Below are 26,372 nucleotides of genomic sequence, written 5' to 3'. Positions count from 1 at the left end.
CCCTCCATTTGACTTAAGCAATATGTAGAGAGAGAGAGGTCCATTGTTTTCCAAGTCATTAACTTCATTCTCAGCCTTGTGCTTTCTTCCTGGTTCACATGTTTTTGTCTGTTTTTCCTCACCATGTTTCTGTTCCATTTGCCATCATCTCTCCATTTCTGATGTCACACTGTTTTGGTTTTGGGGGTTCTCCACATAGGCTGCAAAGGTGAGAGCAAATGCTTTGTAGCCTAAAAACTCTTGGACTAACAGCTGCCTAGCCTGTTTCGCTACAAACCTTGCACTGACTGTGATACCCCTTATTTCAATCCTGCAAGAACCATGGCCCTCAGCTTTTTGGAAAGGGATTTGTGTTTGAGGAATGCCGCACTTGGACTTCTCATCCTGGAGAAGGTCTGTCTGTATGACCGCAAAGAGTCAACACCGATTCAATGGCAAATAATCAGTCAATCAACATGGACTTCAGCTTGATTGTAGATCTTCCCTTGTTTCTTCCATCCGCAGACATTTTATATTGTTCCTGAAAAAGAAGTTGTGCCTTTTAAGTGATGTTGTAGTCAGGATTGTGCAAAGTTTGTTAGTCCTTTTTAGCATCCCAGCATTACTCATTTTAGTTGCTGCCTGTCTAAAAAATTACCCAGACCTTTAAGACTCACCATGATGAAGCTTAATTCCACCCCATTGGGCTGGGTCATCAGCAAAGGTATTTGTAGTGTATTAATTGCAGATAATTAAGTGGATTCTGCCTTAGTCAGAGTTCAGCTTTTAAATTTAATTTAAAAAAATAAAGACTAGTTCACATTGAGCTTGACTGGGTGGACATGCCCATGATAATTTTACTAGCAGCCGCATGGAAGTGATTTGCCAATGCTTTCTCCTGGAATATTTTTCAATGTTGCAGTCCAGCCTACAGTCCTATCCATTGGTCTCCCATCCAACTACTAACCATGTCCAACCCTGCTTAGCTTTTTCAAGATCAGATACAGCCAGCTAGATGCTGCCACTAGTGTGGCTTAAAGTCTCCCTCGAGTCAAGCTCAATTTCTGACTCCATCCATGTACAAATGGTTAAATCCCTTTGATTTTGGTAGATCTCTTCCACTGGAATCTAGCCCAGCCCAGTGTCTAGAGCATAGAATAATGAAATGAAGAACAGAGACTGGAAAATGCTTTTTTGTTTTAATTTAGAGTTGAGCGTAGCAAGTGGAATTTGACACATCAAGGTGTTTCTGGTCCCTGTTGGTAGCCTCCATGACCCACGTATTTCCCACATGGTAACTGATAACTCCTAATTTATCCCAAACATAAGGGGTTTCACTGTTGGCAATTGTCCGTTGGTGTAGGCAGTAACTTTCCTAGGCCTTTTAATTATTAGGCAACTAATATTTGTTTTTTTACGTTTCTAACCTTGTGTGCATTAGGAAGCTGCATGATTTTGCCGCCGTTCAGTTAGCTTTATATAAATAAAATGCTTAGTGTTAACCCCTTGAAAGATGGTGCAAGAAAGTAGAAATGTTGTCTTTGAAACTATTGTGGTGGTATTTTTGGTTTTGGTTTTGAACTATTCAGGGCTTCCGGGAGCAAAAGGCCCGAGAGGTGATGCTGGTTCACCAGGTCCCGCCGGCATGAAAGGGTCCCCAGGTCCTGATGGTCTACCAGGACCACCTGGAGAAAGAGGATTGCCTGGACCTTCAGGTCCTTGGGGCCTAGAAGGAACCTCAGGTTTTCCGGGCTCCAAAGGTAATTGTTTGGGAATTTATAGCTGTGGGCTTTAATGAGAATCTTTGGCTTTGATTTGTTGGAACTTCCAGGAGAGCTCTGAATGAAGCTGTGAGCTCTGAGACGGGGCTTAGAAGATTATTACTGGCTGTTCCCTTTCAAATATTCCTAGTGCAGCTTTCTCAACAAATTCAATGTACTTTACAATGACGAATGCAAATGAATAAAGGAATCAGTAATACAACAGCGTATCTCAACAGAGAAACTTCCACCAACAATGATATAAGAAGCATGTTCTAAGAATGCTTAGAACGCTGACTTTTTATCACAGAATAAAGAGGGATTTGGCCCCTAAGACTGAGCATTAAAATTCAGTCCTAAAGCCAGCATTGTGCAATAGTGCCTTACAACCCCCCTCCCCAAACTTTACTTAAAGAAAGATGGAGAAATGAAATGACCACTTTAACAGCACAATTATTTTACAAATTCCTAGCAGTTGAAAGAGTAAATAAAAGGTTTATTGAAGAAATCTCTAGACTATTTCAAAAGCAATTTAAAGAAGAAACAATTCTCTTTTTTTCTGTAATTCAAACAGGATAGAGAAGGGGCTCTATCCATGGGGAGCTAACCCCCCCCCCCACTTTTTAATGCCAGTATAACTGCAAAATCTTGCTAAGTATGGTTCAGGTTTTGAATGTGACCAGCTTGATCAATATTCTTCCTTTAACTAAAAAAATCAGTTCAAATATAATTGTAAAAACTAGTTTCAGCGTTTTGAGTTTAGGACGCACGTTCCCACTTACAAAAACGTTGACTTCAGTGGAAAAAAGGAAAGAGGATAAATATGTTGGCAGGCTATGGTGGTGAAAAGAAAGTATATGCAGATGGGCTGAAATTAACCTCTTGTGAACTTAGTAAACTTCCAATCAGAGATCCGTTTCCAAAAGTTTTGCTTTGCCTTTGGCCTTTAGTTAGTTTGAAGGGATTCAACCATTGTTGCAGCCTTGTTCATCACAGCCACCCTATAGGGCAATGTTTCTCAACCTGGGCAACTTTAAGATGTGTGGACTTCAACTCCCAGGATTCCCCAGCCAGCCATGCTGGCTGGGGAATCCTGGGAGTTGAAGTCCACACATCTTAAAGTTGCCCAGGTTGAGAAACACTGCTAAACAGTGACCAAGTGAAAAAGGCCCACCTCATCCCATCTGCTTTTCATGGTACATCTAAAGAAGGTTGAAGATTTGACCACTTCCCGGTTGGCTGATCTTGTTGTGTCCTTTGGCTCGGTTGTTCCAAACTAGGTGAAAAGGGCTCAGTGGGCATGACTGGTTTCCCTGGAATGCCAGGCCCACCTGGGCTCCCTGGTGTGAATGGCCTGAAAGGAACTTCTGGTGCACCAGGAAGAAACGGAAACCCTGGGTTTTCTGGGTTCCCTGGCCTCAAAGGTGAGTCCAGAAATTTTGCATCAAGCACAGCATAACACCAACCTAACCCAAAAGCTTTTGTGTGTGTGGTGTCTTTGAGTGTGATGTAAATCCATCCTTCTGACACAGCTCCTCCCTTCTGCTATACCTCTCCCCTTTCACCCTTGTTGCTGCTGCTGTTATTTTTATTATTGTTATTATTATTATTTAAACTTGCATGCCCCCCAACTCTCAACTATTCTGGGTGGCTCACAACAGTCAACAAAGAAATTACAATAAAATCAATAAAACATTAAAGATAAAAGATGGCCAGTGCGATGAAGCGAGGGGTCTCATTGTCCCTCACCAAAGGTCTGGATGAAGAGGCACTGCTACAGAGAAGGTGCGCTTCTGGGGTCCTGAGAGATGGCTTTGGTTAATTAAAGAAAGCCAGAGTGCACCAATCCTGCAGGATCAAATTGGCTGAGCAGACGTAATGGGAGGCAGGTGGTCCCTCAAGTAACCAGGCCCTGTGTCATGTAGGACTTCATAGGTAACAATCAGCACCTTGAATTACACCCGGAAGCAAATGAGCAACCAGTACAGCTTGCAAAGCAGAGGAGTTACATGGGCATATTGAGGCATGCCCATCACTGCTTGTGCCACTGTATTCTGGACCAGATGAAGCTTCCGGGTGGTCTTCAATGGCAGCCCCATGTAGAGAGCATTGCAGGAGTCAAGCAGCAAGGTGACTGGAACATGAGTTTTCTTGCCCAGTGTTCAAAATTGCCTCCCAGAATACATGTTAAGATAAAGCTCCTATTTCACATCCACCCACAAAAACTGTGAAGTCTTTGTCACAACTTCCTTCTTCCCATGTCCTTCCAGAACTCTACTTGTAATGCAACCTAAGCATATGCAACTGAAACAACTACTTAGCTGTTTTCCTGCTTACACCTGTCTCCCTCTTGATAGTTCTTCTGACTCCTGATAGTAAGTTCCTTGGGAGAGAGATCTGTCTTCTTCTCTTCTATGTACTGTAATATGCTAAGTTTGGGGCTCTATAAATTATGACAGTTCGGTCTCCAGATCTAGATATCTCTAAGCAGGAATGTCTGGTGCTCTCTGGATCTGTATAGGTAGAAGAGGCATCGTGCTGCCTTTCTCTTTCTTCTTTTGTACAGGAGACAGAGGTGTTCGTGGTCCTCCTGGTCCTCCCATTTTCAGGCCCCCAGATCTGGCCCTCAGATTCAAAGGGAACAGAGGAGATCCTGGACTGGCTGGACAGAGAGGATTTCCAGGGCCAAGAGGTATGTTTTTAGTATTAGATAATAACATCTATTTTATGTGTTTGTCCTGAACTACTTGTCCTTTGGTAAGTGCCCAAGCTGGCTTTCTTTGTCCTGTTGCCCTTGAGATGTTTTGGAACTACAACTCCCAACCAGTCCAGACTAAGGAAATCTGTCCTTGCCTGTGGTCTTGACCTTTTCAATTAGAGCTAGGTGGGAATCCTCAGATCCCCATTTGTGAAAGGCTTGTCTTCCTCTAATGGGGAGTGGTGGGAGGATTGTCCGGAACTTTTAAAGGAGTGACTCATTTTATCTTTGCAAAATGTTTTATTTTTCTTCCCTAACTCAGAGTTTTACAATCCTCATCGCTCCTTGCTTTGGCGACAGCTTTGAGATGTTCTTTTCATGGGAAGCAGCGCACAAATGTTTGAAATAAATAAGCAAAAGAGTATTATTCCTTCATTTTTAAAAGCTGCTTATTAGTGCTCTGAATACCATTTATTTTTTTTAAATGGGGAACTTTCAACTGCATAAAGTAACTCAGACCTTTATTCCTACTAATTTAGTTTTTTAGAAAAATTGTGTTGTTTATGTGGGAATTTCATTTCCACACTCTCCAAAGGCCTGAGGGAAAACTGGGCCAAATGTTTGAACCAGATGGAGCTGTCGGTGATTGTAGCTTTCAGTGACCTACTATACTGTTCTTTTCCCCTGGGATAGAAAAGTTTATAGGACATTCCTGCTCATCAAGAAGAGTCTTTCAACCTGTTTGCAGAGATGGCTTTAGCCCACAACTAACCTTGTCCCTCATAATGGGCTGGGATTACAGTTCCCAGAAATCCTAGCTAGCATGGCTAGGAATTCTGAAAGTGGCATTGTAATGCACTGAAGGAGTATTTAATTCCTGCTGTACTACAGAAGGAGCTGCAGATGTGCTTCGGAACCCTAACACAAAACTTTCAAAAATGTAACACCTCCAAGTCTCATTTCAGGCATCATGAAGCATCCAGTTCCTAAGGGTGGAAGAAAACAGGTTGGACCATGAGAGTAAGAATGCTCTCACTATTCTTTAAATGGTGGCTGTGGAAGTAAAGATGCTGGGCTAGAACATCCACTGGTTTGCCACCAAGACAGCGTTTAAGCCCAAATGGTTACCTGACTTGGGAGCTAAACATGAAATATTTTGAGACAATCTGTTGAGGATGTATGGATGACCAACAGAAGAGACCTGTGGCCGTGCTACCTTTCCTATGGACTTGTGGTTAACTATTCTGGAAAACAGAATGCCAGCTCATGCATTTCCTGTGTTATGAAAGACCACTCTAATTATTGTAGCATCTGCTGCTTTAGCATGTAACTTATCTCAGAATAGGCTGTTTGTAGGCAAGATGAAATCTGCTAACCTGCATTTTTGAAGAAGCATTAGACACACTATATCACTCTTTACCTTTCTTTAGGGGAGAAAGGAGCTCCAGGTCTCCCCGGGCAGCCCGGGCTTCCAGGAAGAGCTGGGTCACCAGCTAGAGAGAAAGGACTGCCAGGAGACCCAGGTTTTCCAGGATCTTTTGGTCCTCCTGGGTTAATGGGGCAGAACGGATTTGGTGGCATCTCCGGGTTTCCTGGAATGCCTGGGGAAAATGTAAGTATTCTTTCTCTTTTTCTTTTCTCTCCTAGTTGGGTGGGAAGCACTTCCACTGTTCTTCCTTGAGAAGAAAGCCAAGTTCAATGGTGGCCACAATTTTTAGACTTTTAGAGTCTAAGTGAGCTCCTAGCAAGCTCAGGATCTGTTGGATCCTTCAGAAGATGTTGGTCCGTATCTTCATCACCAGGTGAAAGCAGACTAGTCATTTAACTTCTACTCTGAAAGGAGGTCTGCGTCTGCTGCAGGATTATGGCAGAAGATGTGAGGACAGAGGCAGGAAACAGCCACTCTGCATTTCTCTGGGTCTCCTGTACTGCACAGTCAACAACTGAGAAAGGAATCTAGGCAGCTTTTCTTGGGGCTATGCAAAATCTATCCTTTGTTGTTGATATTGCTGTTGGATTGTGTAGCACTGTATAGATTGCCAGAAGATTCTTTCCATGGGAACTTGCATTCTAAAACAGGAATTGGGAGTGACCCTGAAATTGTTCCTTTCCAGTTTCTAGAACCTCCCACCAACTATATGTCTCCCCAAATATTGTATATACAGTGGTACCTCGGGTTACGATCTTAATCCGTTCCTTGACTCTGGTCGCAACCCGATTTGGTCGCAACCTGAAGCAAATTTTCCCATAAGGTTCAATGTAATTACTGTTAATCCATTCTGGCGTCCGCGGACCACCCGTCAGGGGCGGAAAAACGGCCGCGGACCACGCAGCAGGGCGGAAAAACGGCCGTGGACCACGCGCCAGGGGAGGAAAAACGGCCACGGACCACGTGGCATGGGCGGAAAAATGGCTGCGGACCACGTGGAACGGGCGGAAAATGGCCGCGGACCACGTGGCACAGGTGGGAAAATGGCCATGGACCACGTGGAACTTGCAGAAAATGGCCGCGGACCACGTGGCACGGGTGGAAAAATGGCCGCGGACCACGTGGAACAGGCGGAAAATGGCCGCGGACCACGTGGCACGGATGGAAAAATGGCCGCGGACCACGTGGAACAGGCGGAAAATGGCCGCGGACCACGTGGCACGGGTGGAAAAATGGCCGCGGACCACGTGGAACAGGCGGAAAATGGCCGCGGACCACGTGGCACGGATGGAAAAATGGCCGCGGACCACGTGGAACGGGCGGAAAATGGCCGCGGATCCGGTTCGTAACCCAAGGCAAATTTTTGCGGCCGGAGCTGGTCGCAACCCGAAAAGTTCATTAGCAGAGGCGTTCGTAACCCAAGGTACCACTGTACTATTAAAAATACTGTGCTATCTTGTGAGTTTTCTAACCTTGCACATTTTAGTGAAGTACCATAGATGTAATGGTCTGTGGGAATGGCATTAGGAGACAGGAAAGAGAGGCACAGACTGGACAACCAGCATGTAAAAGACGTCTCAGCCCACAGAAGGGAGGATGGCGTGGGAAGCAATTCAAAAGGGACCCTCCCTAGTTTTCCAGAGAGTAAAAGGAAAGGAGGGGAGAAAGACTTTTGTTCTTGCAAGATTCTGTTAGTGTAACCTTACAATAAAGATAGAGCTAGTACTCCTGGTTGTGCTTCTTGCCTGGACTACTTCACGGGGCTAACAATAATTGACACTTGGATGGTTTTCTCCATCTCATATTTGAAGACAGGATCTGTGGTGGAGTGAGAAATTGTGAAAAATTAGCAAGCTGTTACAAGAGTTTATAAAGTATGCTGTATGATCATGACTAGGCCCTAATCTGCTTCTTTTCTCTTTTTCCTCCCTCCAAAGTATGGTCTGGTCCCAACCTGGCATCCTTTAGATGTCTTAGGAGGATAACCCTCACCTTCAACTTTGTTGGGTAGAAATTTCTAAGAGTTGGAGGACTCAGCACCTTTAGAGGAAAGCAGGTTGGAGTTGCAGAATTAGTGGCTTAAGATCGCTGGTGGTCATAATAATAGTAACTAGGAAGGAGCTTCCTATCTGGAGACTAGGATACTAGGAGGCAAATCACATTGCAACAAAAGCTGAATTCAGTATTAATTATGATTATTAAATGACTCTTCCTTCAATAGGGCGCTGATGGTTTACCAGGCTCGCCTGGGTCCCCAGGAATTGCAGGATTGCGTGGTCCAAAAGGTAAGCCATTGGTTTGGTCTTGCTAGCATTTTTTTAAAAGCAAACCATAAAAAAGCCCTTATGGACTTTTTGCTGAGAAAAGGAAAAAATGGACCAATGATTTACAGATTGGATGATTAGAAAGGGTAGATTATGGAAACAAGGAAACTGTGATGTAACCTTAGAGAGAGGGGGAAAATATAAATGTACTTCTAACTGCTGTTAAGAAGACCAGAAGCCACCTCTTTATTATTCTTTCTTTTTCCTTCTCTACTTCTTCTTATTTTTCTACTACTTTTCTCCATTTCTCTTAACTTGAACTCAAAATTTGTATTGTTTTTATTCTGTGGAAAAAACTTCCTGAATAAAAATTATATATTTATCAAACCGTAAAGGGGATAGTGTGGAAGACAAAAGAGTACTGGAAAGCCAAAGGGTTTTCCAAGAAAATTCTGGGAGTGAGAGGCGTGTGGTGGGTTGTCAGAATTGCTGAGATGAAAAGCAGATGATTGTGTTTTCCTTCCCAGGTGACCGAGGGGAATCACGAGGAGTCCCTGGTGGTGTGGGACCTAAGGGCCAACGAGGGGACAGTGGGCTTCCAGGTAACTAAGAAATCAGTGCCTTGTAATGGCTCACGGCAGGGGAACTACCAGGCTTACCTGAGATTACTTTTACCAGAACATTAACTGAAAGTCCACCTTCCTTAAGGGGTCAGTGTTAACTTCCTTAGGTTCTGTGACAGTATGCTAGAAATGAGGTCCTTGCTAACTGAAATGCCCCATGGTTCCACAGTATGGTCGGGGGACTGTTACTCAATGATGCGCTTTATGGGTAGACATTTGCTAGTTCAGCCTTGGCATGTCCTGCTAAAAAGAGTAAGTTGGAAAAGGTTCCAACCTATGATTTTGGAGTCCTTCTTTCCCATGGAAGGAGTGGGTTCATTCGTCTTAATGAATGAATGTGAAAGCCTGGGGAGAAATCAGAAGGAAAACAGGGGTACAAATTTTCAACCCCAAGAATTCTCTTGGTTGGGGAAGGTTGCAATTTAATGGCTTTTCTTATGGTTTTTGAAGGTATCAGAGGTGTCCAAGGAACAAAAGGTGACCCAGGATACCCAGGCGGTTTTGGGCTAAAAGGGCAGAAAGGTATGCTAGGTAACCCTGGACAAGAAGGACCACGAGGTAACCAAAACCTTTTTTTTTTTCCACATTTGGGGCAGAGACATGTCACTTGCAAGGTGTTGGTTTGGATCCTCCAATGCATTGGGGTTACCAGCTTTTTCACATCCAGGAACCACTCTGGAACTCTCACAAGGATATCTGCAAAACTGAAGGATACTTAAACAAATTCTCATGCAAGATCACCCAAATCTCATCAGATTTTGCCAAAGATTTTGCCCATTTTTAGCTAGAGACACCAAGTTACAATAACATAATCTTGCAAGTCTGAATCCCCCCCCCCTTTATCTTTGTGAGAACTAGCGGGGTCTCATGTTCCTCAATATTCAGCATTAAGAGGCTTCTTGACTGATAGCCTTTGGCAGTCTTATCCAATCTCCTTTTATCCAATCTCCTTTTAAGTCATCCAAGTTGACATCCATCCACACATCCTCTGTGATGTGTGTGTGTGTGAAGAAGTTCCAGTATTTCAATCCCTCCTGCTTTCTGCAAAGCTTTGACAATATATTGTGCATATATCTAGTTCAGCTTTGTCTCACGATTGGTGACACATCATGGAGCAGTATTTTTGAAAGAAGAGATACCAGAAGCAGAACCTATTCAGGATGGTTCATATTGCTTATTTAAAATGGAGGGTGGGAGGTGGATGGGCTCAAGGTCCAGATGCGTTCCCATATGCAAAATGTTCTTGGAGAAGGAACATTCCAAGATACTATGGGGTGTTCAGTTTTCCCTCTGGACCATGCTAATCCAGCTGTTCCAGGAATGGTCCACCAGTTCTCCAGAAGCAGTCTCCACAGGCAGTGGTACCTGGTGATCTGAACATGGTCCTGTCCTGAAACTGGCTTATTTGATTATGGAAGCTCCCACTTTCATTTAAGACTGACTTCATTTAAACATTAAGGCTCACTGGACAATCAGTACCTCAAGTGACCATGGGATACTCTAGATTTGCTCATTTATAGTGTGCTGTAACTAGGACATAGGCTGAAAGTAAGTGATTCAGCAACCCGGCTGAGTGTCAGTCCTTTGAAGTAGCAAGGATCAAAGGTATGAGACTATTGTTGTAGGACAGTGTTTCTCAACCTCGGCAACTTTAAGATGTCTAGACTTCAATTCCCAAAATTCCCCAGCCAGCATTATCTCTTAATATTTCCTGCATACCTTCTTCAGTGTTATCTATGCAGGCCTTTACACCAAATTTCAGCAGGTGGCAGTAAGTAGTCAAGCTTGGTTGATCTCAGATGCTAAGCTCTGGTTAGTATTTGAATAGACAGCTTCCACTTCCATGCTGTTGCCAAGAAAACTTTGTGGATGCACCCATGAAGTCACCAGGAGTTGACCTTGACTCAAGGGAGACTTGACTTATCTAATCTGGCTGAAACTAAAGTAGATTAGATTTGCTCAGTGCCTAGATGGGAAAACTCTGGAAACCTTCATGCATTGCCTTATGTTGCAACTGATATAAACTGTAAACTTAAGTAAGTGCTAAATACTTAATATTTTGGTCCTGTGCTTCCATTCTCTAATTCTAAATTTGTGTCCTTGGAAATCCATTTCACTGAGTTCAGTTGAGTAAAACTCACAGCTTCTGAAGATTTTAACATTATGTAGGTATATATTCTGCAACTTTAGGAGCTCAAGTTTAAATTATTTGTTTTTTCCCCTTAGGCTTCCCTGGAGCTAGTTTGAGGGGCAACCCAGGTCTTCCCGGTAATCCTGGGCAACGTGGACCTCCAGGATTTCCTGGTTCTCCTGGCATTGCAGGACTAAAAGGTTTGTGTGGCATTTTTGGGTTGTTGTTGAAAACATTACTTTTAGAGAGAAACTCAAATTGTGGGTTGGAATGACAAACCAAATCTTACAAAGACTCTTGGCATAATAGGTGGACCAGTGGGTCATCATGCTGGAGAAGAATGATGAATTCCCCTCTCCTTCACTTACCAGTAGCAGTTGGGAGTTAGCAGTGGGGCCAGGCTGTCTGCAAGATGTCCCTGTTTCACCAGTTCCAGCAGGCCATTCCTATTTCAGGGTCACTTAATTGGTTTCATACATGATGGGGACTTGGGGTGGGGGGGCTTTTCAGTGAAGGCTCCACTGTAAAGGATTCTATTTCCAAGAATTTTTGTTCCACTTTCTTGTTTTGACAAGCAGTCGGCCAGGAATTCTCAGCTTCTTTGGAAAACTCCTTGTGTGATCTTGACATTATCTAGTATTGTATTATATGACTGAATTGACTTTGTAAGCCTCCTTGTAGGTCTCTTGGCCAAACAGATCTACTACTTCCTTATAGTAGATAAAAACAATAAATATACAGCAGCAGCATTTTCTATGTCTCGGTGACCACCTGATATGCCATCAAACATTCTCAAATGTGTCTACAGGATTCCCAGGATTGCCAGGACTGACTGGCCTCAATGGCTTACAGGGCACTAAGGGCTCACCTGGAAAACAAGGTAAATCGAGACATCCTTTGGAAGCTTCCAACAGTAATGCCAAAATGCAAGTAATATCATCCCCTAAATGCTTCAATTATGTACATGCCTCCCAACTTCTGATGCAAATATGTGATTCCAGTAGAAGAGAAGATCTGCAGCTCAGGGTTGAACTGCAAAGTTCTTGGTACTCTCTGAGCTTGGCGGTTGACTTGCAGACGTTGCATCACCCAACCAGGTAACATCATCAGTGTGAGCCACACTGATCAAGGCAAGTGACATGCACTGGTGATGTTACCTGTTGGGTAAGGAAACATCTGCAAGCCAGCAACCAAGCTCAGAGAACACCAAGAACTCCACAAATATGTGAGTTGAGGCTTTTGTGTGATGATGTCATCACACACGTTTCGGCATTTTCCCTCTCCCTGCAGACACCCAGAGAAGTATTTAAAAACCTGGTGTGGGCCCTTCAATTCCTTTTGTTGCAGATTCCTAAAAGCTGTGTTTTGCCTTCTCCCCATTCTGCAACCAAATTCTGAAGTATCAGAACTACAGAAACAGGAATATGCTTTTCCAGCTTCGTGGTACTTTGGTATCCTGTGTTTTATTTGAATCATCAAGTATTGCCAAATGTTAGTAAACAAGGGCTGGAACATGCCGCTTTTAATGCTTTTTCTAATTTTATTAGGCCTGAGTGAAAGTGGACTTCCTGGACCAGCAGGGCTTCCAGGTGTCAAAGGTGAACGAGGTGACCCTGGTTTCCAGGTTGGAGCTCCAGGCCTTCATGGGCGAAAAGGACCTGCAGGAGAAATAGGTAGATTATAGAAGTTGCAAGAGAGAATATCATAGTTGAATACTGTCAAGAGCTGTAACAACAATCAAATCATCATGAATGGTGTCAAGAATAATTAAAATTGGGAAGACCCTGGTGCAAATCTTGCCTCCATCATGAACTTCTCATGAAGGTGTCCAAAAACTTCCTGTGTTCTCCACTGCAAAATAAGCCACACCTATTTTACAGGATTGTTGTAAGGAATACTCTACTCAAATATGATAAACACAAGTATTATTCAATATTTAATTGAGTAATATTAACCCAAATACTTAATATTTAATTCTACTAGATTATTTACTATGAGTATCTTTACCCAAAAGGAAAACTAGGGATCCCCTTCCTCCCCAACAAATAACTTTTAAAATGGACATGTTTTACATTTGCTGAGAATACAGGAAAATATCTTCCTCTGAGGGTCATACATTTATGTCTGCCTTCTTTTGGATAAATTCAGTTGCAGGATTAATCTTGTAAAAAAGGTCGAGCTTGACCCCTGTGATAGCATCCATGCTGATGTCTTGGCAGCATTACAGATGTGGTCTGCTATTGTCTTCTTCTGGGATTTTTTTTTCTTTTTTGGCCTAGCCTACAACTTGGACTTACTTGGTAGTTCCCCACCCAAATATTAATCTAGTCCAACTCTGCTTGCCACTTGTTGCGGCAATAAACAATTGTTGAGACAATATATTTGGGTGTGGAAGAACCTGACTACTTATATCATCTTAGGTGGCTATGGATGGAGGAGGGAAGAGGGAGGAGGGAGGATCATAAGCCATAATAGGCAACAAGTGAGACCTTTCCTGGGTTCCATCTAGCCATGTCTTCTTCTGTGATACTCCATTGCATTCCCTTTTCCCCTCTGCCAGATTTTTCTCCCAAATACTGAACATTTGTAGCTCTCCCGAGCATGTCCAATTCGTATTTGGTTGCCTTTGTTTCGGGGGGGAGAGAGAGAGAGATTGTCCCAGTGATGCTGCCATAGCTGACACTTAGCAGAATTAGCAGCTTCAAATCCAGCATGACTGTCACTTTATTACATCTTTTAGTTAGTTAATGTATCTCCTCTAGGTTTTTCTCCTACAGGAATGTAGAGTCTGGGAATGCTTGTTTATATCATTCTAGGTCTTCCTGGAAGCCCGGGTAACCCCGGTTTGCGAGGCCCCCCTGGCATCTCTCTACCTTCAACAATTCCTGGGAGGCCTGGTGATGCTGGAGATTCTGGAAAAGATGGGCCGCCAGGTATGGAGTTAGAGAGTTTTGGGATAGGTTTTTACAGGAAGACCGTGTGTACAAAACATGCTAATTCATAGCGTCCCTTGTGCAATTTTGACTTAACATGTTGTGTGAACCCAACCACTGTGGCTAGTAAGTCATGATCTATGGTCTAGAGTAGTTGCAAACTCAGCCAATTGTGGTTTATTTAATAGCCATGGTTGAATAAATTCTGGTTCAAAAGAGAAAACAACACCATTTTGAAACAGAAAAAAGAGGATCACTTTATTGTATACTGAAAAAGTCCTCAAGGAAAAATTAAGGTGGATGTGTGAGATAATGGCAGCGTTCACGTAACATGTTACAAATCTAGCAGCTGCATTCCCAGAACATATTAAACTTGGTTCATTTTAAATTTGGTTAGCTGTGGTTAGCCTGATGAGCAAGCTCAAGGCCCATGGTTAATTTTTTGTTCAATGTATTGGTCAGACCTAGAACAATGATTTAATTCAATACCAGGCATGTTGGGGAAGCACAGCTAATATGTGGCTCCAGTTCTCTTTGAGTCACTAATTTCCTGCATCAGCTGTTTGAGCTTATCAGGAAGTTATGTGTTGCTGTTGCTGCTGCTGCTGCTGTTGTTGTTATTATTGTTATTATTATTATTATTAGCCTTCTTTGAAGGGCCAAGTGAAAATTGGGCAAAGCTACCTTTATTTGATGATTCATATGGCTTGGTTGGAAGATCTACTTTTTAATACAGGTAGTCCTTATTTAGCGACTGCCTCGTTTAGCAAGCATTCGCAGTTATGATGGTGATGAAAAGGTAACGTTACGACCAGTCCTCACATTTATGACCTTTGCAGGTCTGTAAAGCAAAGGGAAGCTGAAGTCAGATCATAAGCACAGTCGCCATTTCATTTAGCGACTGCTTTGCTTAATGACCGAGTTGCTGGTCTCAGTTGTGGTCACTAAACAGGGACAACCTGTTATCATTTTTAAAAGGGGCCTCTCAAGAACTTCCGAGGCAACTCGTGGAGACAATTTCAAGATTTGGAGGGGCTGAAATTATTTAAGGGTTCTTGTATAGCGGAGCTTCCAGGAGGCTAAGGACTGATTGGCAACAACATCTCCTTGTTTTCCCTCTTTGCGCAGGCTTCCAAGGTCCTCCTGGGCCACGAGGACCACCAGGCCCAGCCTTCAATCAAGGTGATCGAGGTAATCCAGGCTTCACCGGTTCTCCTGGTTTCCCAGGCCCCAAAGGTGATGCAGGCATCCCTGGACTTAGTGGAGTCCCGGGTGCATCAGGTTTCAAAGGTAAGGCATTATGTTATTTCACTCCCATCCTCAAAGGCATGAAATGCTCTCTTTCTCTAACCATCTGTCACCTCTCAGGATAGCTGAGGTGAGCCTTACCTGGAAAAGGGAGTCATCCTCGCTATCAAAGTGAAGTCAGAAGTCAGTATGCCTAAAGGCCTCAAGGATCATTTGGGTGTAGCCCCTGATCCAACAAAGTGAGATGTGTTGGACTTAAGCTCCTCACATCCCAAATGGCCAGTGCCCATGCTAACTAGAGATACTCTGGGAGTTAAATCCCAGTATCTCTGCGAGTTAGAGAAGACTGCACTAAAGAGTTCTGTCACACCATTCCAAAGGGATAAGATTAGGACATTTCACCAGTATAGGTCAAGAACATAAAATAGAGAAATAGAAAACAGTCGTGTGGAATGAAGATGGAAACTATCTGAATGGCAGTTAAACATTAGAAAGGATTTCTGAATGGTAAGAGCTCTTTGGCAGGACAACAGATTATTTTGGGAGGGGGACACTCTTTTCCTTGGTGATTTTTCAAGTGGTAACTGTGGCTGTTTGTCAGAGATGCTATAGCTGTGTCATACATTTCAGACCTTGCATTGAGCAGGGGGGACGGGGTGGTGGTGTCTAAATTGTGTTTAAAGTTGTCTTAGCCAATTCTGATTCTAAATTAAATCAGCTTCCAAAGAAAACCAACCAGAGTTAACAATAATAGTGCAAACATCTAAAACCCATCTTTTCAAAGCTGAAGAAAGACCACAAGATAGGTGCCAGGTGAGACTTCCTGGGAAAGATACAACATCATCATTGTGGTGTCATCACTGAACAGGCCTAGAGACAAAGGTCTTCTTAGACCATATTTGGTATATGTTGGATTGGGAGCAGGGGAGACCCAGATCAACCTCAGCCATGAAAGGTTGCTGGATGACTTTGGGCCAGTCATGGTCTTTCAAAGCAACCTACCCCACAGGGTTACCCCTAGAAGAAAGTTGGGATGTAAACCTAAGAAGCAAAAATAGGAAGCTTCAGGTTCTCTGAAATACCAGCTTCTCTATCTTCAGATTTATTTGTACAGCTATCCACTTGCTAAGTGATGAGGGTTTGGGGAGTTGGTCTTTATTTCATTGTGAAATTGGGATCCCTCTTTGAAAGAAAAAAGGGGCACATGTTTTTAGGCTATTTGAGCGAGTACATTCCGTTGCCTACTTTGGGTCCTCAGATGAGATGGTTCCTGAAATGATTGATTGTGTAACTCTGATTCTTGGAGGGCAGGTTGGTGGGAGATCTTTTCCTTTTGCAGACTTGGATTGTGTGATGTTCCTGTATTCAGGCTGAGCTAACTGGATGGTGGAGAGGCACTCCTCAAAGTAGCTGGATCTGGGACTAGAAACTAAGTTTACTTTCATTTTCATTTTCATTGACAAGAATGTATTAAATATTGTCCGCTCATCATATTAACAAAACTGAAATTGGGACAACTTTTAGTAATCTTTGGGGTCCATACTGAGGTTTGAGGTGGTGCACATGTCCCAATTTTTTGCCATACGATGGGCAGGGTGGACATTGAGGCAGCATCAGTGTTTGTAAAAGAATTCTAAAACAGGAGAAGCTGCTGTGTCTGGTGAATTTTCAATCTTGCATGATTTAGAAGCCAGTCTCTGGATCTTTTATTTTTCTCTCTCCTCAGGATTCAGAGGTGACCCAGGGTTCATGGGAATGCCCGGGAAAGATGGACCTGTGGGTGATCCAGGTTCCTCTGGTCCAAAAGGTGGAAGAGGCCTTCCAGGTAAGTCCTGGAAAGTGGATATAACTCCAGACCAAAGGTTGTGGGGAGGCTGGGAAAGGAATGGAAGGAACAGCAGACATAAACAATCAGGTCCTTATCTTATAGAAGGTCCTTATCTCATAAATAGCAACTCAGCCCAGGTGGGGAGAAATTTAAGAATTATTTTGAATCCAAAAGACTCTGCCTTAATTAGCTCCCTATAAATGAGGGTGGAAATTCCTTGGATGGTTTCTAAGATTCTGTATTTACTTCCAGACTGGCATTCAAGATGCCTTACTGAAATCTCTGTACTGTAATTCTTGCTTCCTTGATTTTGCCCAGTGGCGCTAGGCTTGACACCATTCTAGGATGAACCCAAAGTTTCAGTTTATTTTGAAGTGGACGTTATGTTAGAGTTGTTGAGGGAGTTTTCAGAATTTACGGAACTTCGCTTGCTGTATCAGATCAGGAGAAATTGGTGATCCAAAAGTGGTCCCTGCTTCAGTGGGTGCTACATTTGGGGTTTAGACAGACAGTCATGCCATTTTGTAGGACATTCCTTCCTCAGGCATCTTTGGGCTATTCTGGGGTCTTCTTTGAAAAAGATTTTGTGGGATTCTCTAGGCTGATACTTCTTTCATCACCGATTGGCAGCTGGAAGAACAGTTGGGAGGGAGATTGGGATGGCATGTCCTGAACAGGAATGTTCTGCACTCTGGCCGTTCATTGCATGATCATTGCACATTGTCCCCTCTGATAATGACAGAAAAATCTGATCTTGGATTTTCTGACCAAATCGGTATGATACCCATGAACAGCATCTTTGCAAGTCATCTTTTTTCTGTTTTTTACAGGTTTCCCTGGGCTGCAAGGAGCTCCAGGTTCAACCCAAATACCAGAAGAAATCAAAGTTGCTCCTGGCTTAATCGGATTTCCTGGAATTGATGGCATCCCTGGTTTAAATGGAGAACTTGGCTTCCAGGGGCAAATTGGACCACAAGGTAAAGCAAGCTACTGTACATTGTCCTTAGAAATGAGGATGCAAAGCTGGGACTCTGTATGGAGAACATGGTCTCCAAAGAATCCTTGGAGGATCCATCTTCCAATGGTTACCTAAAAAGAACTTCCAGGCTTAGAGCAGGATATGTTGAATACTAATTTGCCATCATAATGAGACCTTTTTATACTTTGTAAAAGCACGTTTGTCATCTTTTTCTGAAGAATTTGGGGTTATGTTCATTTACATTTCTTGGAATAGTAACAATCAGCTTCATGTGGAGTCTCTCAGTAACTTTGACCATTCCATGCGTATCTGTATTTATTTATTTTATTTTTGAACCAAACTGCGATCATAAAATTCACAGTTGTTTACAAAGGAACACATCCATTGTATAATACACAGATAATAAAAATGAATCGACCATGGTATCCTTTTGGGTCAACTTAGGGAGTTGGGAGTGGGCGGCACAGTTCTGTACTGGTTCTCTTCCTTCCTCCAAGGTTGATCCCAATCGGTGTTGATTGGGAGTGAGAGATCCAGCCCACAGCCCCTCCATTGTGGGGTGCACATTTTTATCTTGTTGTAAACTGCCCAGAGTCGTTTCACGAGACGGGCGGTGACAAATTTGATGAATAAATAAAAAGAAATTTTAAAAATTATAACAAATATTTAAAATTATCCCAAAATTGGACCCACAAACCATTCTTAGGCGCTATCTTAACTAAGTGAAAAGGCCACTTAACGACTTAACTAAGTGAAAAACCCACTTAACGACTGCATTGCTTAGCAATGGAAGTCCGGTCCTAATTGTGGTCGTAAGTTGAGGATGACCTGTGCTCTCAGCCTTATTCCTCCCATTGGATTCCACATGTGATATTTTCTCCTCCTGTGGCCACTTTTTGTCCCTGGCATGATTCTTTAGAACTAGGAATCATAAACCAAATGTTGTTCTTCTTGGCCCTGAAGATACTTTGCAGAAAGATGCAATTTCCAAGTTGTTTGCTTTAATCAAAGGTTTATGAAATCTCTGTGTGTAGCACCTTGGAGGCTATTGCATCAGGAATCCTGGGAATGAGAGATCAAACATATCTAGAGGGTAGCAGGTTGGAAATACTGATTCATCCAACCTTGATTACACTTACGTACAGTACTTGCGTTTGCAAATTGCAGCTACTTCTGGCTACTAGAATATAATGTTCAGGATGGAGTCTTTTGGAAGATCTTGACTTCATCATGCCAAGGTGCAATTCATGGAAAAGCAAAGATAAGCTGGTCTTCTTAAGGGTATCTGTCTCTTGTTACTTCTGAACTGAATGGATTGTCATGAATGAATGGGACAAAAGCTTCTGTTAATGAACAGGTCCCAAAGGAAAGGCAGGCCCACCGGGCCACGTGGGAATCACTGGCTTACCAGGCTCTCCTGGGATGGTAGGAGACCCAGGAAATACAGGAAATACAGGGCTACCAGGATTTGAAGGTAAGTTTGTGTCTGTGTGTGTGTTTATATGTCTAATATGAGTCTTTTGACTTGGGTGTGCCCTAAAAGCTGTAAAATAATAATGACTGATATGCTTCATGAAATGCTACTGATGTGTAAATGCCACAAGGATTCATCAATTTTCATAGAAGATTGCTCTTCATAGTAAGCAGGAAAGATGAGGCATCAGTTCCTCCTAAATGCTACTTCTGGAGGAAGGCTGTAGTCTGACCAAACAAGGTGAGTGAAAGTGAGGAATTCACAAAGTCCACTAGCATTAGGTGAGAGCCAGTGTGGTGTAGTAATTAAAGGTATGGGACTAGAAACCAGGAGACTTTAGTCTTCCTTTAGACCCAAAATCACCTGGGTGACCTTGGCCCAGTCCCTCTCTCTCAGCCTTAGAAAGGAGGCAACAGCAAACTCTTTCCGAAAATGTTGCCAAGAAAACTGCGGGGACCTGCCCAGGCAGTTGCAGGAGTCCACACTGACTTGAAGGCATACACTCACACACACACAAAGTTGCCTGAGATAGTCTGCTGATATGCAGTTGGAGAAGGTGTAGTTCTGCAACAAGTAAAGGCAACAATGGTTTGGCAGCCCGACTCCAATTGTGGGCTTTCAACTGAGACTTATCGGCTTGGTGCAGGTTGTGAATGAACCTTCTCCGGGCCGACCTGAGCTTTGCTGGGCAGATACCAGTCATGGGCCACATGCAACCGCCTCTCTTTCTTTGCAGGAGCACCTGGGAATCCAGGTCCGGCTGGGTTGCCTGGAATGCCAGGTCGCAGCGTTGGGGTTGGCTATACCTTGGTGAAACACAGCCAGTCAGAGCAGATCCCGCCATGCCCGGTGGGCATGAACAAACTCTGGGAAGGCTACAGTTTGCTGTATGTGGAAGGCCAGGAGAAGTCCCACAATCAAGATCTGGGTAAGCAAAGTGTCCAGGCAGGAAAGGAAAAACCAAAGGGAAAACACGAGAGCAGGAAGAATGCCTCCGTTCATTAAAGAGAAGGTAGATGATTTTGCAGTTAGGACTTGGAGGAGGGAACAGCTGGATTGCCAGATGCTGGATTCCAACCAGGATGCTTACAGAGAGTGGGAGTAGCACTGTGGTGAGAGAGCATGCTCCAGAGCGGAAATTGGGAGATCCCAAGTTTAGGTTCTGTTCTGGGCAATTCCTGTGAATGTAATTTTTTCGGGCTTGGCTACTGTGTATGTATACTGGTATGTGGGAATCATCTTGGGAGACAGAGGGAAGAGCCGCAGCCAGGGGGTTGGCCAGATAAGAGGCAGCTTAGCCCCCAGAAGAAATGGGGCGTGGCAAACATTTCCGGAGGGACCTTCCCTAGTTTCTTGGGCTGTAAAGGCAAGAGGAGGGAGACGTGCTTTCAGAATGGCAAGATTCTGTTCAGGTAACCTTACAATAAAGTAGAGCTAATACTCCTGGAATTATAATACTCCTGGAGACTGCAGCCATGAAATTAAAAGACGCTTGCTCCTTGGGAGGAAAGCTATGGCAAGCCTAGATAGCATATTAAAAAGCAGAGACGTCACCTTGCCGACAAAGATCCGCATAGTCAAAGCTATGGTTTTTCCAGTAGTAATGTATGGCTGTGAGAGCTGGACCATAAAGAAGGCTGAGCGCCGAAGAATTGATGCCTTTGAACTGTGGTGCTGGAGAAGACTCTTGAGAGTCCCCTGGACTGCTAGGAGGTCAAACCAGTCAATCTTAAAGGAAATCAACCCTGATTGCTCATTGGAAGGATCGATAATGAAGCTCAAGCTCAGATATTTTGGCCACCTAATGCGAAGAGAGATCTCTTTGGAGAAGACCCTGATGCTGGGAAAGATTGAAGGCAAAAGGAGAAGAGGACGGCAGAGGATGAGATGGTTAGATAGCATCACTGAAGCAATGAGCATGAAACTGAGCAAACTCAGGGAGGCAGTGAAGGACAGGAAGGCCTGGCGCAATATGGTTCATGGGGTCACGAAGAGTCGGACACGACTTAACGACTAAACAACAACAAATACTCCTGGGTGTGCTTCTTGTCTGGACTACCTCACAAGGCTGCCAGTATGTTATGAGGGTAATTATAATAGTTTACCTTACACGTATGAGTTACAGTGCAGTAACAAAGAAAACAAAAACTTTTGGAAGGCCCCTTAGCATAAAAGGTTACAGCCTCCCAATCAGTCACACTTCAGTCCTGCCTTGCCCATTCAGTGGCTGAGCCCCAAACAAGGACCACAGCTCCCACAATCAACAGGGATGCTTTGTGTGGGAACAATGACCTACAGGTCACTGCATATAATATGCTTCTCCCCCCCCCCATTTTTTTTCATTCTTCAAGGCAGTTTAAATTCTGTGGGAGGGAGGGAAGTGAGAGGAAGGAAGGAAGGAAGGAAGGAAGGAAGGAAGGAAGGAAGGAAGGAAGGAAGGAAGGAAGGAAGGAAGGAAGGAAGGAAGGAAGGAAGGAAGGAAGGAAGGAAGTCCAGTGAATATGTTATTTATAGTACAGAATGTGTTTATCTATATGACCTAATATAGTCTAGTGGAAGAATTAAGAATTATGCAGACATGAAAGGCTTGTTCCCAATCCTTGGGAATCTGATTCAGCTGTGCCTCTGGATTTTTCTCTTCCTTTCAAGTATAACCTTCTTCCATAAGCTTCAAAAACTGAAGGTGTTTGTCCTCAGTACTAAGGGCTGAGAGTCTTCCGGCAGCAGGCTTCTGCTGAACGCACCATACTTACTCCTGCAGTCACAGCTGCAGAAACGGGAGCCCTTCTGCATGCTTCCTTTCTCCCTTCGTTCTTCTTCTCCCTCAAAGGTTTTGCTGGGTCCTGCCTGCCTCGTTTCAGTACCATGCCTTTTATTTATTGCAACATCGACGAAGTGTGCTACTATGCCAGCCGCAACGATAAATCGTATTGGCTTTCCACCACCGCTCCTATACCCATGATGCCCGTCAGCAGCTATCAGATTGCCCAGTACATCAGTCGCTGCTCGGTGTGCGAAGCGCCTTCCCAAGCTGTCGCTGTCCACAGCCAGGACATCACCATCCCGCAATGCCCCGAAGGCTGGCGCAGTCTCTGGATTGGGTACTCCTTCCTCATGGTACGAAATCACAGGAGGGACTGCCATATGTGGGGATGCACATCCTTTCAGCGCAGATACACAGAGCGCATGGGCTTTCTAGCTGAGCAATCCTCAGCCCACCAGTGGCTCTTCTCAGTGGCCATTGGATGGCCGCTGGAGCCCCTTCCTCCTCCTATCACCAAAATTGGATTGCATTTTAGTAGCTGCAATTTGGGGGTAGAGTAATTATGTTCAGCCTTTAAAAAAGAGGTCTTGGGGTTCATGGGGTTCTCCATTTTTTTAATGTTTCCTAGGCTTCGGATTGGAAGATATGGTGGCACCCAAAGCAGCTTTTAATTGCAAGGGGGAAAAAATAGCAATTTTTGGATGAATTGTACACAAGTGTCTCTTGTACACAAGTCTGCTGTCATCTGGGGCACCAATCCTGACTTATCACACTTCAGAAACTGATCGTTTGTAGGGCAGGGTTGACTCAGATGTAGGCATCCGGGTTTCTGTGGTATAATTGACACGGTTCTTCCTGTCAGCCTCCTAAGCGTCTGTTTCTTGGTGCGGCTTTGTTTCAGCACACGGCGGCCGAAGGGGGCGGCCAGTCCCTTGTCTCCCCTGGATCTTGTCTGGAGGACTTCCGTGCCACTCCTTTCATCGAATGCAATGGTGCCCGAGGAACGTGCCACTACTTTTCCAACAAGTACAGCTTTTGGCTGACTACGGTGGAGCCGACCCATCAGTTTGCTGACTTTCCCATCTCAGAAACGCTGAAAGCGGGACAGCTCCGGACACGGGTGGGACGGTGCCAAGTCTGCATGAAAAATTTGTAGCAAAGGCCAGAACGTTTGTTCCTTGTTTCTTTAGGATCAAGAAATTAGCATTTGTGCCCAGCTGGGGAATTGACATCTCCCCAAATCTCCCCAGAGATTTTTGTCTATATCAAAATACGGTGCTATCTCTTTCCCGTTTTTTATCTTCCTGGCTACCTCAGAAAGTCTTACTCTGCCTTCCCAACTGCCACATTGTCTTGGCTTTGATGTACTCAACTGATTTTCGCAAGATATGTTGATCTTGAACAAAGGTCTCTTTTCAAGCCTTTGATCGTAAGGTCTTCCCATGTTAAGGATTTAAGATACGTCAGGAATTTCACAAATGTTTTTGCCTGCATGTACACACCTCTTCTAATTATGTTACTCATTTATATTCTGCCTATGTTAACTGCTTATTTTAGGCCTAAAAAAATAACATATTTGGCTGCCTAGAGGTGGTTCTGTTCCTCTGTTACAAGTGGCCTGATGGGTTCTGAAAGTTCAGGTTCGTGGAGCAGGTGACTATATTGATCAAAGCCTGCCTGGCACACCATTAAACAGTAAAGTGACGATAAAATGAAATAAATAAGCCGCTTAGGAAAAGAAAATATTGGGATTTTTCATCTGTAACATGAGGAGCAGGCCTACAAGTGTTACAAGAATGATAATTTGACATAGCATCAACTTGAAGAATTTCATTGCACCTTTTGACATAGCATCAACTTGAAGAATTTTTATGGTGACGATGCAGTTTTATTTTGTCTGCTTGATTATCCAGGAATATTAATCTAGCAGTGTTGCTACCCTGTGTAATGTTTTCATAGGAATGTTTCAGAACGATCTTTCAGCTTGTTAATGTGCCACAGTAGTGTCATCTTGTTGCATCCAGTGTGCAATTTACAGGCCCCCCTGAACATGACACATCTTGGCTCAAATGCCAGAATATTGCTTGAGCATTTGTCTGGTGAGACAACTCCTTCCTTTCTCTGCTGGGACATCTGAATGCCTTCTGGGCACATTAATCATTGTTTCATGTTGGATCCAGACTGAGAAACCAACATCAAGTAATGGTTGAAAATTTTAATTTGTTCCACTCTGATAACAATTGTCCCTTGGCTTGGTCACAGCTATGGTTAATTAACCGACAGAAGAATTCTTCAGGTCTGGTGGAGTGAAGAGGAAAGAGAATGTCCATTAGAGGTCCAACACTTAGATGCAGACTTGACCATGGTGAACTAAGGAACAATTGAACCTGTTGGGTGATTTCCCGAAGGAAATTATGTTTAAAAACTACTAAGTAGAAAAAGCTGGTGTGCATCGCCTGCCAATCTGTGTAACAATTCTGCTTGCTAAGAATGCTGAAAATAGCAAAGACTTAGTTTGTGTCATCACTTATCCTGGTATTCTAGCCAAGAGAATATAGATTAGTAAAGTAGTTATGTTTTCTAGTTTCTGTCACAACTTAATTCTACAATGCTTTGATTCTTTGTTCACAACTGCATGGCTGAGATCTACTATCTGTGTCCTGCTCAGTGCCGTCTGCCCCGTTTAACTTTTTGACTGCCTTGGTTCTAGTGTATCATTTGTTTTGCCCTGTTTTCTACAAGCTGTGTTTACAGCCTCAGCCCATGTACATTTCCATCTGGAAGATGGGTAAAAGCTATCAACTTTAAGAATATCTTCTTAATTTCTTAATAATATACTAATATTCATGTGTTATACAAATGCTCTTGGACTTCATACAACCATGATAACATTGATCCGTAAATAGTCCAATATTACATATGGTGGCAGAGGACTTTGAAATTTATAGAACAGCCATTACTACTCCATCACTTGTAATGGGTGTACAAGCTGGAGCAAGTCACTAGTCCTTGACGAAAATAGTTTCAAACGCCATCACTTCTTCTGTCTCTGTGCTGTAATTGTACATAAAATGAGAAAAGTCACCTGTTGATTATTCAGTTGCACATCGCTAGATTTCAGTTCCACAATATTTTTGCCTTAATTTTTTGAGGTAGCCTTGGAATTGCTGGTGCTTAAAACAATTAATATACTACTAAATAGGTTAGTTTTCTGTTAATGTAACACTGAGTAAAAGTTGGATGAACTGACTGTTCTGCCAATACTATGGATTTCTTGATTTTACTTTTACTGGTCTTGCATTCTGTAATGCACTGCTGAAAGTATCTTCAGAGCACTGACTATATTTTGACTCTTATTTTTTTTTCTAAAAAGAGGTAAAACACAGCATGTCCGTTTTGTGAGATATATTCCATTCCCCCCTTATAATATGCTTAGTAAACCCCTCCAGTCACATACTCAAGTTGTAAAGTGAATTTATATTAAACCTGTGGGATCACAGAATTGTAGAGTTGGAAGGGACCACGAGGATCATACAGTCTAACTTCTTCAATGGCCAGAAACATCAATTAAACCATCAGCAAGAGTTGGTTGTCCATCCTCTTAAAAACCTCAGTACTTTTAGGTCTTGGTCAAAGGAGAGGGCAATTTTCACAAAGAAGGTGCTTGGGTTTAAATAGAATTCAAAATAAATTTTAGGACGCTTAAAACAGAGATTGTGCTTAAGAGAGGAGCTCAAGTTCTACATAACAACTGTATCAATTAAGCCAACACTGGGGGGGAAATATCAGCAGATGCCTTTGCTGTTTCTTTGTTAGTTTTTAGATTTTTCTTTGGCAGTTGCTCCCAGGTAAAACCCTCTCCCTCTCGGGTTGCATCAAACAGGGGAACAAAAAAGATTCCCATAACCATACTGTATTCCCCTTTTTTTAAAAAAAAGGATCAACTATTTAAAAGCTCATGAATAATGCTTTACTACTGCCATCATCTTCTGCCCTCAATTATATTAGTTCCTCCCAAATATACAGGTGGATGTTGACAATCTTTTTAAGGAATCAGAAGGCTAAGACACCCCATACTGCAAAAGAATTGTGTAATTCTTGGCAGGTTCCACCTTTTGAAAGTAGTATTGAAAGTCCAGTAACTTGGTGTGTCACTTGAGGGATGATGTAGTTATGTGAAATGCTGCTGAGGATTATGGCTGTAGTGGTCAAACCACTGCAGAGCACTAGGGGTGAAGAATAAATACAGATTCCACCAATGA

The 26,372-nt window shown here is 43.2% G+C and overlaps 1 protein-coding gene across 3 annotated transcripts in view; it reads left to right on the top strand.

Moving 5' to 3' along the window:
- The window catches only part of COL4A6 (collagen type IV alpha 6 chain), a 165,146-nt gene extending 139,786 nt beyond the window's left edge, over nt 1-25,360 (top strand). For all 3 annotated transcript variants that reach the window (XM_088129180.1, XM_088129182.1, XM_025166593.2), the window contains 18 exons: nt 1,569-1,739; nt 3,020-3,163; nt 4,306-4,431; nt 5,868-6,049; nt 8,088-8,151; nt 8,658-8,732; nt 9,204-9,311; nt 10,980-11,084; nt 11,693-11,764; nt 12,432-12,557; nt 13,701-13,817; nt 14,946-15,107; nt 16,792-16,890; nt 17,724-17,870; nt 19,230-19,346; nt 20,083-20,274; nt 22,177-22,463; nt 23,012-25,360. In XM_088129180.1, the coding sequence (XP_087985306.1) occupies nt 1,569-1,739; nt 3,020-3,163; nt 4,306-4,431; nt 5,868-6,049; nt 8,088-8,151; nt 8,658-8,732; nt 9,204-9,311; nt 10,980-11,084; nt 11,693-11,764; nt 12,432-12,557; nt 13,701-13,817; nt 14,946-15,107; nt 16,792-16,890; nt 17,724-17,870; nt 19,230-19,346; nt 20,083-20,274; nt 22,177-22,463; nt 23,012-23,266 (2,549 nt within the window). In that variant the 3' untranslated portion in view covers nt 23,267-25,360. The remainder of the gene's footprint in view (nt 1-1,568; nt 1,740-3,019; nt 3,164-4,305; nt 4,432-5,867; nt 6,050-8,087; nt 8,152-8,657; nt 8,733-9,203; nt 9,312-10,979; nt 11,085-11,692; nt 11,765-12,431; nt 12,558-13,700; nt 13,818-14,945; nt 15,108-16,791; nt 16,891-17,723; nt 17,871-19,229; nt 19,347-20,082; nt 20,275-22,176; nt 22,464-23,011) is intronic.
- Nucleotides 25,361-26,372: the final 1,012 nt, after the last annotated feature.

Source organism: Python bivittatus, unplaced genomic scaffold (assembly GCF_059951505.1).
Source record: "Python bivittatus isolate LINGU-HERP-01145 unplaced genomic scaffold, Pbiv_v1 ctg000790_np1212, whole genome shotgun sequence".
NCBI lineage: Eukaryota > Metazoa > Chordata > Lepidosauria > Squamata > Pythonidae > Python > Python bivittatus.
The sequence above is the reverse complement of the archived record's forward strand: the minus strand, read 5'-3'. Positions and strand labels throughout refer to the sequence as shown.